Source organism: Zootoca vivipara, chromosome 12 (genome assembly GCF_965207765.1).
Source record: "Zootoca vivipara chromosome 12, rZooViv2.hap1.1, whole genome shotgun sequence".
NCBI classification, from domain to species: domain Eukaryota; kingdom Metazoa; phylum Chordata; class Lepidosauria; order Squamata; family Lacertidae; genus Zootoca; species Zootoca vivipara.
This window is the reverse complement of record NC_142595.1, coordinates 8,738,070-8,757,569: the sequence shown is the minus strand read 5'-3', so window position 1 is coordinate 8,757,569 and position 19,500 is coordinate 8,738,070. Positions and strand designations below refer to the sequence as shown.

Here is a 19,500-nt window from a genome sequence, read left to right as displayed (position 1 = left end):
ATTAACTCTCTACTTTGCTAAACAAGCAGAGGCCAAACAGGTTTGTGTTCTTCCTGTTGTCCCCCCGCCCCCCAATCTGCCCATTGCAAAAAGTAACACTGATCCTCAATACGCCTTGAAAGGCTTTTCTCTTGCTTAGTATGGAGGGCAATAAATCACAATTGCCTACTTACTTATGTAATGAGCAATATCCTTTTTTTGCATTTTGGGGGGGGGGGACAACATGGGTAGCTGCTTGCATACAAGTGCAATATGAAGCCCGTGAGTCAGATTTGACTTATGTAAGCTGCAGAGTCACCAGACCTCTGGGTTCCTGTGCTGCCTTCCATCTCATGCAAAATAGGGTAGTAATCAGGCTCCACCAGAAATGGCCACTGCTAATTTATTAAATTTTAATCTATAGATTTGTATGCTGCCCTTCGATATAAATATACATGGGGCAGCTCACATCAGTGAAAACAAAAACAAAACATTTTAGAAGTTAACCCTGCCATTGTGTAAGTGTATAATAGACCTATGACATTCCCTTATCATTCTTAATGTATGATTCACAGGGTGATAAGATCGACAGACGGGTATGTATTGGTGCGCCTGGAGCTTGGATCACACTAGGGTGTTTCTGCTATCTTAGCTTTGCCGTGTGTTTTATGAAATAACTGCTTTGAAGTTTTTTCCCCCTCCCCTCCTTAACAGTTTGGTGTTGCTGCCCAGTTTTATTTCCAGTAACAAGCTCTCTTTCTCTGCTGGTGTTCTTGGGAACTGTGGTGTGGGAAACTGCGTTGTTACGGTGCTTTCTTTCTCCACAAGGGGAGGCTTCGCACAGCCATGGGTAGACTGTTTTCTCTCTCATTGTGGATTCCATGTCACCTTTGCAAGAAGTTTAATCAGCATTTGAAGCTATTAAGTAGTAGTCTACAAAAAATAACAATCTATACGAAATTAACATGCAGCACTCTTTCCGAGAGCTGCATAGGGGGAACAGTTATACCCCACGCTGCACAGTCCTCAGATCCACGGGTGCCTGAATTTGGTGGAATAGTAGGTGCATATCTACGTGAATTCAGTGGAGCCTGTTCCCAGATGGGATGCAGCCTTGGTTTCTGTGGACTGAGACCTTAATGTTCTGTTGCGGCACGAAGGAAATAATTCATCTTAGAATCGTAGAATTTTAGAGTTGGGAGGGACCCTGGGGGTCATCTAGACCAACCCTCTGCAATGAAGGAATCTCAGCACGCAATCCTCCATCCATAAAGGTCTTCATCTAAAAACAGACAGCTTGCTTGTTTCGGTAAATCATCTCCAGTATAGAAATAGAACAGACAGATTAGTTTGTCAGCTGATGTTTTGACTGCTGCAGAGGTATGCAAAATTAAACAAGCGCCTTGGGGTTTTGTTACTTGAAGGTGAACTCTTTTGGGGGTATGAGCAGGAACCCTCCAATTAACTGACCAGCAATGCTAGGTCATTGCTTTCTAAATACAGGCAGCAATAAAATCAGTAAGGCAGTGCTTTGCTTTTTTAAAAAACAACAACAAAGCCCTCATTTCAAGAGAGTGTGCTTCTTTCTGCTTCTTTTCTGTTTCTTTGAAATGAGTGGTCAGTATTAAACAAGGCCCTTTCTCATACTGCTGTTAAGTTTTTGCAGGGTTTTGCATTGAGCATCTTGGTTTGCACATTTTTTTTCTCTTGACCCCTCTGTGCAGGCATAATATTTCCCAGTATCTTAACCAGGGTTAAGGTATCAGAAGGGGCTGGCTTGAGCGCACCTTCCTCTCTCCCACTGCCTGCCCAGTTCCGCTTCAGGCCTGTGCCCTCCTCTCCCACTAAGATCCCTTCCTTCCCTTTTCAGAGCTAGCCATAGTTAGCATTCAACTCAGCACAGATGAAATGTTAAGTGTTTTTTACCTCCTTTTGTTTTAAAACAAAGTGTGAAACTCGCCTCCAACCGTGGTCTTAAAATCTGGCTTAAAGCTATCGAGATTGTTGTTCAACTAGATGCAGGTGGAAGACTCATCTTAGCAACAGGAAGGGGTAATTTGCGGGGAAACAGAACTCATTAACCTAAGGGGGGGGTCTGCTAGTTGCTTAACCATGGTTAAGAAGCTGGGGGACTTTACATTTAAACCAAGACTGGAAGGTAGTGTTCATTAACTTGGCCATTAAAAGGGACACAGGTGGCGCTGTGGGTCGGCGGTTCGAATCCCCGCGACGGGGTGAGCTCCCATTGCTCAGTCCCTGCTTCTGCCAACCTAGCAGTTCAAAAGCACGTCAAAGTGCAAGTAGATAAATAGGTACCGCTCCAGGAAGGTAAACAACTGGTTCGCCAGAAGCAGCTTAGTCATGCCGGCCACATGACCTGGAAGCTGTACGCCGGCTCCCTTGGCCAACAATGTGAGATGAGCGCCGCAACCCCAGAGTCGGTCACGACTGGACCTAATGGTCAGGGTTCCCTTTACCTTTACCTAAAAGGCTTATGCAAAGTGTTGCAGGGTATCTGGTGTGCATGTGTTACCTGAGCCTGAGGGACCTGATTAAAAAGACAGGCGTCCCTGCTCTGATTTAGACTTGACTTTTGTATGCAATATTCATATATTCATTAATCTGTTTATTTTGTTTTTAAACATTTAAAAGGGTTAACCAGTTTATATGCATGCGGCTTCTGCACACAATTGAGTATTTGGTCTGACCTAAGAGGAAGGTCTGAGGAGGCAATTCATGTAGATTAATCTTTGCTGCGATCCTAAGAGGTATGGAGAATATTTAACTGGGAGTTGAAACCAACCACACACCCAGCACTAAAAAGGCTGCTGCTCTCTAGCCAAGCCTTCAGCCTCAATATGACAGAGTTGTTGTATTCGATTTCTCACTCCCAATTTAAGCGGTTTCTTACCTCTGAGCAACACTGCAGGGTTGCCTTAAACCCCTCAGAGCCTGGTCTGCAATATTCAGTGTGTGAACTAAACCGCATGGATGTCACACGCCACTTTCTCCCAGTAATAGCCCATTCTAACCAGTGTGGGGATAATGAACTGCATTTGCACCGGAAACTGTTTTGCACTGAATAGCAATTGAGTTAGAGTGAATTGGAATTCTTTTCCTTTTTCTGTATCTTTTATTTTTGGGGGGGTGTGTGTGGATGAGCACGCTTGGTATCCTGTCACAGCTGTGCCAAGATACTCTATTTCTTCTTTGATATCTACGGACAGCTCTCACTTCCATCTCTGGGGGGGGGGTCAAAAGCAGGCTCTCCGTGTGAATCAGGAGGTGTGATTCTCTTCGCTTTTCTTATGTGTGTGTCTCTTTTCTGCATCCTTCTGTACTCCTGTTTATCTCAGGTGAGCAAAGAGGAGGAGAGAAAGGGAGCACAGGATGATGGAGAAAGATACACACACATGTTTAGCTGATCAGAAGTGTTTTTATGCTTCTTGGGCTGCTGCAGCTTCATTCCAGTTTTCACCAGCTACTTCCCGCCAGGAAATTCCACTCCCTTCTCTCTCCCCCACCTCAACAATTGGTTCAACGTTCTGTGGCTACTGCCCATGCTTGGTCCTCATTTAGCTGTTGTTATTATTACTACTACTACTACTAAAGGTTTTCTTGGTTTTCTTGTTACAGGTAGGTAGCTGTGTTGGTCTGAGTCGAAGCAAAATAAAAAAATTCCTTCAGTAGCACCTTAAAGACCAACTAAGTTTTTATTTTATTTTATTTTGGTATGAGCTTTTGTGTGCATGCACATGCACACGAAAGCTCATACCAAAATAAAAACTTAGTTGGTCTTTAAGGTGCTACTGAAGGAATTTTTTTATTTTGTTTACAAAGATATGTGCAATGTCTCTCATAACATTTTTACAAATCAGTTTCATTTGTTGAGACTTAGCTGTTTTGAGGGGTTCTCCCCATCCCAGCCCTTAAGGTCTTGTTTTCTAACAACAAAACAACAACAACAACAACAACAACAGCTGTACTTCTGCAAACCTTCAGTTCTCTTCTCTCCATCTTCCGGGTGTTCTGATATCTCCCTCTTGTGTGTGGACTTTGCCAGTTTTGCTACATAAGTATTCACACTCACTCCTAATAGAGGAAATTGTTGAATTTTAATAATTGTCTAAAAAGTGCCCGTCTTGTTCTGGATACCCAACATTTAAGACTGCTGCAGGCTTCAAAATAGAAACGGCGCGTGGAAGAAACAGAAAACCTGTAAATACTAGTAAAAGTTTGTTGTTTATGTGTTTGTTTGTTTCTTCCAGGGAAGCAAAGTGCAGACAAGAGTTGGATTATTAATGCTGCTTTGTACCTGGCTAAGCAACTGCCCCATTGCTGTCACACATTTTCTGCACAATTCGGCCAATGTTCCATTTGTATCCTTTTACATGTTAGCAATTAATGTCTCTGAATTATGATAGGAAATGTTCTTTAGGAGCGCAAGTTTCTGTATGTGAGTCCCAAAGTAAGGAGACCCCACACCTTAGTGTTGCAATGCAGTATTTACCTCCTTATTTAATACATTTACATCCCTCCTTTCTTGGAACTCAAGGTAGTACATGTGGTGTTTCCGGTAACACAGGTACAGTGGTACCTTGGGTTACAGACACTTCAGGTAGGTTACAGGTGTTTCAGGTTAGGGATGCTTCAGGTGACAAACTCCGCTAACCCAGAAATAGTACCTCGGGCTAAGAACTTTGCTTCAGGATGAGAACAGAAATTGTGCGGCGGCAGCGGGAGTCCCCATTAGCTAAAGTCGTACCTCAGGTTAAGAACAGTTTCAGGTTAAGAACGGACCTCCGGAACGAATTAAGTTCTTAACCAGAGGTACCACTGTATCTCAGCAAGTGTACACATTGCCCACATTTCACATATTTGCTGCAGGAAACTGCTATACCTGTAGAAATAATATTTTCTGCATAACCTACAGAGCTGCCCCAACACTTTAGGTCACAGGTGGTGAACTTGACCTCTATCCTTCACAGGCTAAAGTTGATAGGTGTTGATTTGGTGTTGGCATTACAGCCATGTAAGGTGATGACTTTTGGGACTTCAAAGCACCACCTGTCTGATGGAAGTATTGTCATTGAAATTCTACTCCATATTGATCCAGAGTAGATTCCATTATATAGTTGGCAGAGTAAAAACTTAAAACACGTTGCAGGATTCCCCCCAATATAGACCAGAGGCAATTATATTTCATCCAGCAGAGCTTTACTGCTACTGAAGGCCAATTAGCATAATGGTCACAAATCCAATACATTCAGGATTGGCACTGTTCATAAGAAATCCAGTTCCTGCAGACTTAACTTACAGTAACTTATAATAAGTCTAAACCTTAACACTAAGCATACTATGTACAGAACACTACACCAGAAGGAAGAGAGATAGAAAGAGAAAGTGTGGAACCTGGGCTCCTTCTGGCCATCCTTTATAGTCAGCAGGACCTTGACAGAAAGAGATAACAGAACCAGTTTAAACCAGCTGTACTCTGTTTCTCTGAGGGAATAACCCAAATATCATGCACCTTCTGCTTGCTTCTTTCACACAGAGAAGCTTCCAGAACCCTCTTGAATTAAGTAGAATAAGGAAGATCTCTACACATCAGATCAATACTTTCTGCACTAAGAAATGCAAACTGACAAGTTTATGTCAATTTCTTAAGGAGTCTTTGACAGGTATAGGCTTGGATGCGTAGATAAATTCACAGGGATTTTAATTTTGAATGTGCACTTGTAAGCTTCAGTGGAAGGGTTTGCCACCCTGGGCTCCTTCGGGAGGAAAGGTGCGGTACAAATAAATATACTTGTGCTTGATTAAGCTAGTATTAGTAAAAGAGGGAAAAAAGCATTGTACAAGAATTAGAATGGCCCTGTCTATGAAATGTCTACACATCCTTAACTCAATTTTTTAGCTGACAGGACAGATAGCGGAAAACCTTGGAGAAGAGGAGCACTTAGTCCAAGGGTTGTGTGCTCTCTTACTAGGAATTTCCATTTATTACAACGACAACTCACTCGAGAATTATAAGAAGTGAGTACTTGGAAAGGGTGAAGAGTAAACTTGTGTCATGGCCACAATTCCTGGTATACCAAGTACTGTATCTCCTATGTAAAAAAAAAAGGGGGGGGGAGTGCAGTTTCATTCCTCTTCCTACAAATGTGGTCAGTCTATTCCATGGTTAGGCAGCCTAAGGCCCAGGGGCCGGATGCGGCCCAATCGCCTTCTCAGTCCGGCTCACGGACGGTCCAGGAATCATTGTATTTTTACATGAGTAGAATGTGTCCTTTTATTTAAAATGCATCTCTGGGTAATTTGTGGGGCATAGGAATTCGTTCATTTATTATTTTTTCAAAATATAGTCGCCCCCCCCCCCAAAGTCTGGGGGACAGTGGACCAGCCTCCTGCTGAAAAAGTTTGCTGACCCTTCGTCTATTCTAATATAATTTTCAGGGCAAAGACTAGGAAATAGACCCAACATTCAGTCGTGTAAGAGAAATATGACTCATCATGCTAATGAACAACTTCCTAGCTGTTAATTATGGCGGAAAACATTTGACCCTACCAAAGTTTGTAATAATAAAATAAGTTTAAGTCTGTATCTAATTTTCTAATCTAATCTAACACACACACACACCCCAATATGGTTAAGCCAGAGAAAATTAGATACAGACTTAAACTTATTTTATTATTACAAACTTTGGTAGGGTCAAATGTTTTCCGCCATAATTAACAGCTAGAAAGTTGTTCATTAGCATGATGAGTCATATTTCTCTTACACGACTGAATATTGGGTCTCAACATTGAAATGCAAAACCAATCCTGTTCATTTTAACTGTAGTCTCTCTTCAGCTCATTATTTCCAAGCTCTTGAAATAGTGCTTTTACGGTTTTGTAAACTCATCTGTTCTCCAATTCGCCCTCTGCACTCCATTCACACTGCCAAATCTGAGGGCACACCTGTCTCTACCACTTTGTGCTACTCTCTGTTGCCTTTGATATAACTGAGATAACTTATTTGTTAAATAGGAATTTGCTTACGGTGGGCCGGTGGGGTGAAATGAAAAAGAGGGCATCTTTGTGCAGTTCACAGTGGTTTTACACTATCCATCTCTCACCCTCAGGGAGAAATTAAAGCAACTGATAGAAAAGAGGATTGGCAAGGAAAACTTTGTTGAGAAATTGGGATTCATCAGCAAACATGAATTCTATTCCCGAGCAGCTCAGAAACCTCAGCCAAGCTTTTCTAGCCCGGACCATATGATGTTTGATCATGAATTTACTAAACTGGTAAAGGAGCTAGAGGGTGAGACATGTTACTTCGCTTCTCTTGAGTTTTGTGTTTACTACTTAAGACAATTAGATTTGAAAGATTTAGAGCCTTTCCTTTTCAGAATTGGATGTAAAGTTAATTGAGTTATACCTTTCAAGGTTTTTAATTTTCTGCAACCCTAAAGCATGTTATGACGCTGGAGGCAAACAATTTTACACAGGAAGTACAATAGGTTTGTTATGTTTGCGGTGTGCTGTAAGGCCAGTTAATTTGGCTTCTTAATATTTGAGGGTTTGCTGCATCGTGTGTGTTTACTTTTGTGAGAAGGTGATGGTGCAATTGGTTTACAGCACAATGAGGCTTACCTGCTGAAATTCTTGATAACATGTTCTGATCCATTCTGCATCTGAGAATGTGGTTTTTCATTCATTTTTTCCTGGCAGCTAGTAGATTGGCTCTTACAAAATTAGGCTACATTATCTGCTGTAAAGGTTGTAGTTGATCTATTAAATAGTAAAATTGCTATGCACCGTACAAAGATTTGCAAAATAAGATGGACCATGCCTGTGGACTTGTAGTCTATAGATAAATGGATAACACACTAGGGAGCAAGAAAAGGGAAAGTGAGCAAGGATCAGTTGAGAACAGCAACAACGAACAGAAGTATCTTATAGAGGGGCTTGGATTTAAAAACCAGGAATATGTCAGTTGGAAAGGCATTCCATTGGGAGCTAAGAAAATATGCTAAGAGGGAACCCCAACAGAGGTCATACTCTTGATCTACTGAAGTGCTTGGTTACACAAGTGATTTTTCATACTACAACAACACATTTATTGCATCTTGAATGGCTGTTTCGATGATAGAATCCCTAAAATGGCTAACTCCTGTTAAACTTCTATATCTGAACAGGCATTGGGATTGCTTCAAAACCATGTGGCTTAGAATGTGTAATAAAAGAAGTGATTTTTTTTAAACAGGCATTATAACAAAGGCAGTTTATAAGTCTAGTGAAGAAGATAAACAGGAAGAGGAAGTGAAGAAGTCCTTAGAACAACACGACAACATAGTGACACGCTACAAAAGCATCATTAGAGTTCAGGTAAAAAAACCAAACATCTTAGCTTCATCTTAGCACTAGTGGGCCCTGTATCTGCTTAAGGTGGTATATATTAGGGCCAAACTACCCATTACCATAATCATGCTATTTAAACATATTATTAGAACTTGCGAGCCTCTCAACGAAACGCAGCTTTGGGGTGGGACTGATCCATTGCACTCTGGGTGCGCTGACACCTGTGATTCCCCTAAATTCTGGGAATAGGCAGTTTTGTTTGTATCCGGGAATGTTGCACTAACTGCTTATACTATAAAAGATATTGCACAGGGCCACTACACCCACAAGCACCCTATGCAAAACCACAGACATTTGCATGCATTATTTTAGACCAGTGGCATTGTGTGGCATTCTGTATAAGCATAAGCAGTTAGAGCTCAGTTCCTTTGCAAATGTCTATAGGTGAATGCCTATGGGTGCTTAATTTTTGTGGTGATTTTTTTTTTAAAAAAAATAAATAACAGTAGCAATCGACAGAATTAAAGAATGAATGCAAGATTCCATTAAGTAGATTCTTGTTTTATTTTCCAGGATCAGGAGCTTGAGGAATTGAAGAAACAAGTAGAATCTATAAAAGTTCAAAATGAGCAGCTTCAGACAACAGTCACACAGCAAATGTCGCAGATTCAGCAACACAAGGACCAATACAATCTCCTTAAAGTACAGCTAGGTATGACTGCTAGCTGTGTCCTGTATAGGTTTTGCTGTCAAATTCAGATTGTGGCGCATTTTCACTTCACTTTGATGCAAATTGTCTGAGCAGCCCTGGGAAATGTGTGAAACTAGTACAGTGGTGCCTCGACTTATGAATTTAATCCGTTTCGAAGGCGCCTTCGTAGGTCGAAAAAATCGTAAGTCGAAAAGCGCCATTGGAAACGCGATTTCCCATAGGAATGCATTGGAAATGGAAAAATTTGTAAGTCGAAGCAACCCCATCTAAAAATTCGTAAGTCGAAAAAATTCTATCTAAAACCGCCGCGGTTTCCGTTCGGATGTCGAGAAATTCGTAAGCGTGCGACCATTTTCCCCATTCGTAAGTCGAAAAATTCGGTTGTCAAGTCGTTCGTAAGTCGAGGTACCGCTGTACTAGTTTATATTGGGTTTCTGGGACCTATAAACTGAAACAAGACAAGGGACTGGGAGTGGTGACAAATAAAGCTGTCGGTGAGAAAAGCGGTGAAAACCTGCACTGCTGAGGCAGAGGAGTTAGTAAGGTGGAATTGTAGGAACAAAAGATGCAGTGAATGGCCAGGTATCCTGGTCTTGGAACTTCATTGGAATCCTATCCATTACTCCCACAGAACTGGCATTAAAACTGTGTGGTTGAGTTTATTTCTTCCTTTTCCGCAATCGCTGCATTCAAAAGTGGGTTCACAAAAGATAACCCACTGAATGGACGCTTAGCTTCATCTTATCGGGTCTGGCTCTTGCACAACCATAGTGGTTAGAAAAAGCCCAGCAGGATTTAATCACTATGCTGCTTTTTCACATCTCAAGTGCAGCAAAAAAGAAGGGTGTGTGTGTGGCTTTGTGGCATATTTTTGTTGGCTAAAGGGATAGCCAGTACCAGTCATACTTCAGAGTCCAGGTACTATTCTTCCCTACTTGTCCCAAGCTAGGAAGAAGTTGGCACAATGCACATAAGTAGACATCTCTTTGTGTTTGTGTAAACTTTCTGTCCCCCCCCCTCAAATTATCCCTGATTGACTCCCCAGGTAGAAATTAGTAGGGAAGAAGTCTTCTATGATTATAGATATATTTCATAGTCTGAAGACTTCTACACTGCTGACCCCTGACTGGAAGAAAAATGGTGTGCATACAAAATGATCTATATGTCCCTCAAAGAAAATGCAGAAATCTTTGTAGAACCTGTGCCTTAAAGCATTATTGGTGACTGATTCTAATAACTGAAACTAGGACTGTGCAGACACCAGTCTTGTGCAGATGTGGTTTTTTGTCACTATATTCCCTGTAACCCATCAGTGTGTGTGTGTCTTTTTAAAAAGTACATATTCAAGGTCTCTTAACAGTTAAGGCATCACTAATCCTACACTGGAAATACGTTTTACTGAAAGTGTGGGATATAAATTGCATCAATAAACGAATGTGTATCAACGGATCCTCAGTGATACTGTTGCTTAAGAGCAGAAGTGCCATGCAGGATCAGACTAAGGGTCATTTAGTCCAGCATTCTTGATAAGACTGCCAGCAGCCAATTCTCCGCGCTCTGCCCACTCTGACACTAAGTGACAGTGAGACATAATTATCTGTATGACGGGGTGAGCTCCCAGCTCCTGCCAACCTAGCAGTTCGAAAGCACGTCAAAATGCAAGTAGATAAATAGGAACCGCTACAGCGGGAAGGTAAACGGCGTTTCCATGTGCTGCTTTGTCATGCTGGCCACATGACCTGGAAGCTGTACGCCAGCTCCCTCGGCCAATAATGCGAGATGAGCGCGCAACCCCAGAGTCGGTCACGACTGGACCTAATGGTCAGGGGTCCCTTTACCTTTACCTTACCTAGCTCATAGTACCGTTTCTAAGGAAGGAAAGGTTTTTAATGAGTTTGGGAATGGGAAATATTTGTGGGAATTTCTGTCCCGGAACTCTACAAAAGGGTCATTTTCAAATCTGACTAATAGGAAAAGACAACCAGCATCATAGTTCCCATGGCGATGTGGCTCAAATGAATGGCGTTCAGCCGGAAGAAATCAGCAAATTGCAAGGGGAGATAGAAGAATGGAAACACAAGCTTGAACTGTTGCAGGAACAACTGAAGGAACGAGACTCTTTGATTGAAACCTTGGTGAGTACATGAGTGTCGGCTGTTGAGACCTGATATGAAAATTCCAGTCCTACCTTTTCCAGGGTAAAATGATGATCGGAAAAGGCTTGTTTTCTTGCTCCCAGATCAGAAGGCAGGCAAGTTCCTGATACCAGGGGAAGAAGACATTGGTCCCCTTGTCACTTTTTGTTCCTCAGTTGAACAGAGTGGCTAATGGGAAGGAACGTGACTTGCAGTATGGATATGTTTGTTTGTAAGACTTTTATCCCATCGTAATGCAATAACAAAAGGTAAAAATAAAAACAGCTGATAAAACCACCTCGAAACACCAGTACAAAGAAATGCCTTTAAATGGGCTTTGGATGTTTTTGAAAGCTATTTTGTTAAAGGCAAAAGAGAATTGAGACAGATTTCATCAACTGCCTAAAAAATAGTAAAGCATGCATGTTTAGTCCATAGTTTGGGTACCACTGCTATAAATATCCTAATCTCCAAAAGTGGTCTTCAGATGGGACTCTGGCAGATCTTAACTGCTGAGACATACAATTCTCTGTTGTTTTAAATGCTATCAAAACCTGTTGGTTGTTCACAGCCATTATTGAAGGTTATTTTTATTTTAAAAAATCAGTCCACTAATGTAAGTGGCTTCTATACATATGTACTCACAAGGCTAAAATAGATATGCTGACCTAATAATCTTATGAGTCCCAATGTCTGAATTGTAAGGAGACACACATAGTAAATGCTTCCAACTTTATAATTATAGTCACTGATTAGTTCATGGGCGTAGGCAGGAGGGGGCAGCTGCCCCCCCCCAGAAGCAAAAAAATTAATGTATTTTACAGACCATAACCAGCACTTTTCCCCTCCAAAAACTGAAGTGGAAAGGGCTTTGCTTTAGCAAGAGCAGCTAAGTCTCCGCTTGCTGGGGGGGGGGGGACATAGCAGTAACAAAAACACATCAAATAAATAAAGCAAAGTGGCTACCAGTAGTTAAGCAGTTAAGACTATGGAGCATATATCCCCAGGCAAGATTCGATAGCTGACCATTTCACCCTATTGTTCTTAAGTGGGAGTTGTTAATGAGCATTCAGGAGCATTAAGAGTTCTATTGGCGATTTAATGAGGGTGCAGACTCAGAGGATTCAATTTGACTAAGGTGGCTCTGCAAGGCTAAAAAGAAGTGAATAAGAAAGGGGGGAGGCTGTAGCTTTGACAGTGATGTTTATAAAAAGCATTGGTGTTCCAGTCTGCCCCTCCTCCTGCATCTGTATACTGTAAATCAGGGGTGGCCACCTCCCAAGAGACTCTGATCTACTCAGAGTTTAAAACTGGGGGTGATCTACCCCCTTTTGGGGGGTTCAGGTCAAAGCTGTTGAGTTTTTTTTAAAGGAAGGGAAGCCCTGTTTTGGGGGGTTTAGGTCAAACTTGTTGAGCTTCTTTTAGGAGGGAGGGAGGCCCATTTTTGTTTAGGGCTTCAGGTCATAGTTCAACTTTTTTGAGGGAGGAGGAAAATTTTGGATGAGCTTTTTTTAGAGGTGCCAGTGACCTACCAGTGATCTACCACAGACATCCAGTGATCTACTGGTAGATCACAATCTACCTGTTGGACGTGCCTGCTGTAAATCAAGCAGAGAGAAAGCTGCTTACAAGGCTCCTGTACATGCAGAGTTCCAGCATCACAGCGTCACCCAGAGGCACCCACAAATATGAGTTATCCCTCTCTCTATTTCTTCCTTCCTTCCCTCCCTCTTCCATCCTTAATAAAATACCGGGGGGGGGCAGATAAGCCCCACATAGAAAGCCCATCAACATGGGGGGATGACTCTTTCAAATACGGTATTTACCAGTAATTGGGGGGGGGGGCACCTAGGCCTCTAGGAGTTGGATGCTATGCCTAGGAGTAGGACAATTCAAGAAAGCAGAACGATGCATATGCTATGGTAATATATCAATAGAATCATAGAATTGTAGTCGGAAGGGACCACAAGGGTCATCTAGTCCAACCCCCTGCAATGCAGGATTTTTTTCCTAAGGTGGGGCTTGAACCATGGTTGAAATATTATGCTGATATGCAGCAACGCCTCAGAGCCGTCGTGGCTGCGGCCGTGTCTTGCCTCGCCCTCGCCCGCCCTGCCACCCCCTCTCGCCTGCCCGACCCTCCCGTCCTCTCCAGCCAAGCAGGGTAGCCGCCAACGCTGCCAGCCCCAGAAGCACAAGGTGGCCGCTGCTGCCACTGCCACGATGTCATCAGGCCCGCTGGCCCTTTAGCCCCGCCCACTTCATGGCCCCTCCCCTTCCGTGCCTTGGCCCCGCCCCTGAACGACCATGGCTTGCCCCCCCCCTAGTTTTGATCCTGGCTACGCCCCTGGATTAGTTGCAGCATTTCTCTGAACAGTTGTTAAATAATGGAAGCAGTGTAGTCACAAACAATATGTAAAGTCTGCAGTACTGCTTGTTCATTGGCAAACTGTCAAGTAGTGGATCAGGATGGAAGAGGCATTATTCCTTCCTCTTATTTTGGTTTTAAATACCCCTATACCAGAGCTGACATAACAACAACAACAACAACAACAACAACAACAACAACAACTATCAACACCAACACCTGCATGGAAAATTGAGTTCCATGCCATGTATGGCAGTTTGATTATATTGCATATTTTGTATCTGCTGTTTGTGGGCAGAGTGGCAATGGTCTATACTACATCCTGAATCCTTCTGATCACTGAAAATGCTGCAGAGTATCTTCTTGTTTCAAAGACGCCATCAGGCACTGCCACAAACTTGACAGCCTATAACTGAAGCCAAAAGGGCTTACTTTTTAAAAAGAAAAAGAAAAAGTTTGAGTTTCTCAGGATGCTATTTATGCAAGTGCTTTGTTAAAAAATCCTTATCCTTTTAACATAAATATTTCCTTCGTTAATATCTGATATTTGCAGAAGCTTTCGCCTGCAGCAGGAGGAACAACAACAGAGCAGTCTTCGCAAACGAACAAACCGAGTGGCCCAGAGGTTGACACAGAACTATATAAAGTAAGAATTCCTGTTGCTTCCATAAGATATTTTGTCGTGACTGCTGCTGTTTGAGAACATGGTTCCTCCCCAGTTGCAATCTGTGAAAGTATCCTTACCTGATCGAAAAGTAGGATTATATAAATCTCTTTTTTCTGAGCTTGTTATTTCTGGTGGGAGGGGTGTCCACCCTCTCCCCCCCCCCCAATAGTTCCTAGCCCTGCTCTTCAACATGGCTAATTTAAAGGCCCTTCTCTTGAGATTTAGGGCTTTTAGCAGCACATTTTGTTTTGCTCAGGGGTCAGCAAACTTTTCAGCAGGGGGCCGGTCCATTCTCCCTCAGACCTTGTGGGGGCCTAGACTATATATTTTTTTGGCGGGGGAGGATGAATGAATTCTTATGCCCCCAAAATAACCCAGAGATGCATTTTAAATAAAAGGACACATTCTACTCATGTAAAAACCCCAGGCAGGCCCCACAAATAACCCAGAGATGCATTTTAAATAAAAGGACACATTCTACTCATGTAAAAACCCCTGGCAGGCCCCACAAATAACCCAGAGATGCATTTTAAATAAAAGGACACATTCTACTCATGTAAAAACACCAGGCAGGCCCCACAAATAACCCAGAGATGCATTTTAAATAAAAGGACACATTCTACTCATGTAAAAACACGCTGATTCCTGGACCATCCGCGGGCCGGATTGAGAAGGTGATTGGGCTGGATCCAGACCCTGGGCCTTAGTTTGCCTACCCATGGTTTTGCCCCTTTCCCCTGGATGAGGTAATTAGGATGGGAAGAGAGCCAGGCTTACCTTTGTTACGTTTTTGTCACAAGCCTTAATTGCCCAGCCGAATATGCAACAAGAAGGCAGCTGACCTGCAGAGGTCAGGAAGCTTGTGGGAAGCAACACCTTGTGCTTCCTCCATTAGGAAAGCTTTGGAGAGGACGGAAAGCCATAAAGAGGCCCCTATCCAGTGCAACGGTCCGAGTCACATATGTAATAGAAGTTCATTGCTGTCTTTATTTAGCCATTCTCTCTCACAGTAGGGGGATAATTCCACCCTTCGGGTCGTTGGAAGCAGTGCTTATCATTTAGGAACCTACTTATACCTCCCTGGTGTGCATGCATGGCACCATTTTGGCTGCATAGCAACGGAGCATGCCAAAACATTGGAAATGGAGGGAATTTCATGATACTCTGAGTGAGCACTCACTAGCATCCATGCTGCTGCGACTGTATCAATGGAAGTTTCCAAACACTGCTGAAGGGTAGTCGCCTTTTGAGTTCATTACAGTGTGCCCACACCCGCGTCCCCTACATCTACATTCGATTACTGTAATAAACTCAAAATGGGATTCGAACCACCGACCTTCCAAGTGGCAAGCCAAGCGGCACAGCTGTGGTCTAAACCACTGAGCCTCTTGGGCTTGCTGATAGGAAGGTCGGTGGTTCGAATCCCCACGACAGATTGAGCTCCCATTGCTCGGTCCCTGCTCCTGCCAGCCTAGCAGTTCGAAAGCACGTCGAAGTGCAAGTAGATAAATAGGTACCACTCCGGCGGGAAAGTAAACGGTATTTCCGTGCGCTGCTCTGGTTCGCCAGAAGCGGCTTTGTCATGCTAGCCACATGACCCAGAAAAACTGTCTGCAGACAAACGCTGGCTCTCTTGGCCAGTAAAGCGAGATGAGCGCCGCAACCCCAGAGTCGTTCGCGACTAGTGTAGTTGTAACTAAGGTATGCGTTACCATGACCAAGTCTGAATTTCCCCGGAGCAACTGCAGCTAAGTGGACCAGCTTAGGCTGAGCAAAGGCATCTGTCGGGGACTGGGCAGAGGAGGAATGGTGGAGACGGCCTCTCCAGCCTGACCCTTCCAGAGAAGAAGAAGACAGTTCAGAATTACAACGGGGGTTTGAGGGTGGTCATAGCTCAGAGGAAGATGAGGGAGAAAGCTGGGAAATAATGGGAGAGGAGGAGAAGGAGGAAGAGGAAGCACCAGGAGGGTGACAGCTGATGGAAACAGTGTCTTTAGAAAGCATTCCAGACCCACCCCTCTCCCAGAACCTGGCGAGCCTTGAAAGTAGTAGAGCAAAGAGTTCAAAGGCAGAGGGCACTTTCCAGCATCCGTAGCAATGACAAAGAAGTGGGAAAGACGGGGGTGGGTGGAGCTTTACTTGGAGCAATGCCATTATTCCAAGTCTCTCTCTGTAAATATTGAATAAAAAGCACGGTAAAAACTTTCCCTGTCTTATCCATTCCTGGCAACCTAACGTGGGGGTTCGATCCTCTGACACCTGACAGCATCTCTGACCACAACCACTATTTGGACATCCAGTTGCAAAGCCGAATCCAAGAGCCCCCCCCCCCCCAAAAAAACCGGCAAGCTTGCTTTTTTAAGGGGAGCGCAACCCCATCCAAAACAGGCTGGATCCCTATTTCAGCACCACGCTCTCTTGACCAGGAGTACCTTGATCTGGATTAAACCTCTATCAAGCGTCTCGGACACCAGTTCACAGCATCAGCAGCTGCCCTGGTGTCTGATGAAAATGAGTTGTGGGCATTGATGATGCTCTCCAAACCTCTGGAAAATTCGCCCCGTTGGCTCCATTTCCTGCTTCTGTTTGAAAACAATGCTGTTATCTTAGCAGCATAATTTATTTATTTATTTATTTATTTATTTATTTATTTATTTTTCCCCTTCACAGGAAGTTGAAACCCTGAGGGCCCAAACCCAGTCGCAGTCCACCGACATTATTAAACTTCAGAGTGAAAAGCAAGAACTGCTTCAAAAACTGGTAATATAAGACTTTCACTCTCATCTTTTTGTCCTTGTATTGTTTCTATGGGATGTAAGAAACAGTAGTAGTCCTCTTGCCTCCTTCAACTGTCCAGCATAATCCATAAATAGACATAGTCTGATAGTCTGTTCTTATACAGTACCACATAAGCTCTAGTGGCCCACGTTCACACAGATTACCTGATTTGTTGTTGTGTTAGCTGTACTTTGCCATACAGAACACATTGCAGGTGTTGGACCAAATATATCTCCTGCACCCTGTCAGTCTTGTTGAGTGTTCTTTGTTTTGCAGAGTGTGACCCCAGTTCCTGTATCAGGAGACAATGGCACCATTATGGTAGCAAAGACAGCTGACTTGGAAAGAAGGCTCTCGGCGCTCTTGCAAGAGAATAAAGAACTAAAGGTTTGTTTCCTAATTAAAAAATACTACGTTTTTAATTTAAGTGTTCAGTTAAGATTTGCTGAACTGGTGGCTTCATCCTTGCTCAACTCAACATTGGGGTGGGGGAGGGGCAGATATCACAAATTAGAAATGTTCCCATAGGAAAGAATGGAAATCGTGGACTCATTATGCAAATGCTCACCCAACGAATTATTTCCTGGGAGGGCATTGTTTTTAGTAAGCGGGACCTGCGTGTTCACATTCAGTGGATTGTATAATCACCCTGAGATACTTGATTTTCAAGAGCCATAGCTCACTGGTAGAACACTTGCATGAGATCCCCAAGTTCAACACCTCGATTAAACAAATCTCTGCCCACTGCTGGGAGACCCCTTAGCTGGAGACAGCAGGACCGCCTTACCAAGTTCTTTTGCTTAGAATAATTAGTTACCATAGAGGTGTCAAAATAAACTGGTAAAGTGTAACTTTACTACTGAAGGATTTTTGGCGTTCCTTAGGGAATATTTTGGAAGGCTAACACACGTTTTTCATGGTGATATACAGCGGTGCCTCGACTTACGAATTTAATCCGTTCCGAAGGGACCTTTGTAGGTCGAAAAATCCGTAAGTCGAAAAGCGCCATTGGAAACGCGATTTCCCATAGGAATGCATTGGAAACGGAAAGATTCATAAGTCGAAGCAACCCCATCTAAAAATTCGTAAGTCAAAAAAACCCTATCTAAAACTGCTGCAGTTTCCATTCGGATGTCAAAAAAATCGTAAGCGTGCGGCCATTTGCCCCATTCGCAAGTCGGAAAATTCGGTTGTCGAGTCGTTCGTAAGTTGAGGTACCACTGTAGTAAGGGCACATTATCTTCAAACACCAACCTTCCTCTGGTTCCGTGGTTCCCAACGTGGGAAATCTGTGTCCATTTAGCTCCTTTTATTGTCCATATGGATTGAGCACGGAGGGAAGGAAAGTCAGGAGACTGATTACAGTGGGTCACTTTTATTTTAAAAAGCCCTTTTTTGGGACATCCAGGATAGCTTTCATATTAAAGTAGTATATTCCGGCGTATAAGATGACTGGGCGTATAAGACGACCCCCAACTTTTCCAGTTAAAATATAGAGTTTGGGATATACTCACTGTATAAGAAATACGACCCAGCGTATAAGACGACCCCTGACTTTTGACAAGATTTTCCTGGGTTAAAAAGTAGTCTTATACGCAGGAATATACTGTAGTGTTTTGGTATCAGCTGCGTGGCGTTAGCAATTTTAGCAGTGATGCATGCTAATATTTTCCCCTTCCCTCTCCTGCCAGAATGAAATTGCGGCCCACGGGGACGAAAAGGCGTCACTGAAACAGCAGCTGGACTCATCCAACAGTACAGTGGCTATTTTGCAAAACGAGAAAAGCAAGCTACAGAAAGAAGTCGCAGAATCTAAGAAAGAACAGGACGATCTCCTGGTGCTCCTGGCTGATCAGGATCAGAAAATAATTGCATTAAAGGATAAACTCAAGGAGCTTGGAGAATCGGTAAGATCAGGGGTCAGCAAACTTTTTCAGCAGGGGGCCGGTCCACTGTCCCTCAGACCTTGTGGGGGGGCCGGACTATATTTGGGGGGGGGGAATGAACGAATTCCTATGTCCCACAAATAACCCAGAGATGCATTTTAAATAAAAAGACACATTCTACTCATGTAAAAACACACTGATTCCCGGACTATCCGCAGGCTGGATTTAGAAGGCGATTGGGCCGGATCCGGCCCCCAGGCCTTAGTTTGCCTACCCATGGGTAAGATGAACATTCATTAGGTTTGAGCATTTCATTTTTCCAATCATGGAAAGCAAACAGCCCAAGGTTTGGTGTAGATTGGCAACATTTTTGCTGCTCTGATGACGAGAAGTATTCTGGATTAACTAATTTGGAATAAAGGCTGTCCTGCTTCAATTTTCATTGACTGTTCTCTTTAGTACTGCATGCATGTGCTGTAGCACATAGGCTCCAACCATCTCAGAGGAGGCGCTTCATCCTCCTCTTCTCATCCACGGTTTTGCAAGTATTTATGTCAAAAGCAGTTTTAATGTCTGTTTTCAGTTTTTAGTAAACGCCTTGTTTTTGCAAAACATTTTATTTACAG

General features: G+C 43.2%; 1 protein-coding gene across 4 annotated transcripts in view; it reads left to right on the top strand.

Annotated features, from left to right (window-relative positions):
- The window catches only part of USO1 (USO1 vesicle transport factor), a 47,844-nt gene that overhangs the window by 26,795 nt on the left and 1,549 nt on the right, over positions 1–19,500 (top strand). For 2 of the 4 annotated variants that reach the window (XM_035136578.3, XM_060282253.2), the window contains 11 exons: positions 555–575; positions 4,248–4,358; positions 5,897–6,015; positions 7,107–7,288; positions 8,234–8,355; positions 8,902–9,040; positions 11,012–11,175; positions 14,097–14,189; positions 16,881–16,970; positions 17,265–17,375; positions 18,680–18,895. In XM_035136578.3, the coding sequence (XP_034992469.1) occupies positions 555–575; positions 4,248–4,358; positions 5,897–6,015; positions 7,107–7,288; positions 8,234–8,355; positions 8,902–9,040; positions 11,012–11,175; positions 14,097–14,189; positions 16,881–16,970; positions 17,265–17,375; positions 18,680–18,895 (1,368 nt within the window). The remainder of the gene's footprint in view (positions 1–554; positions 576–4,247; positions 4,359–5,896; positions 6,016–7,106; positions 7,289–8,233; positions 8,356–8,901; positions 9,041–11,011; positions 11,176–14,096; positions 14,190–16,880; positions 16,971–17,264; positions 17,376–18,679; positions 18,896–19,500) is intronic. The other 2 variants (XM_035136580.3, XM_088656187.1) reach the window with 1 other exon arrangement.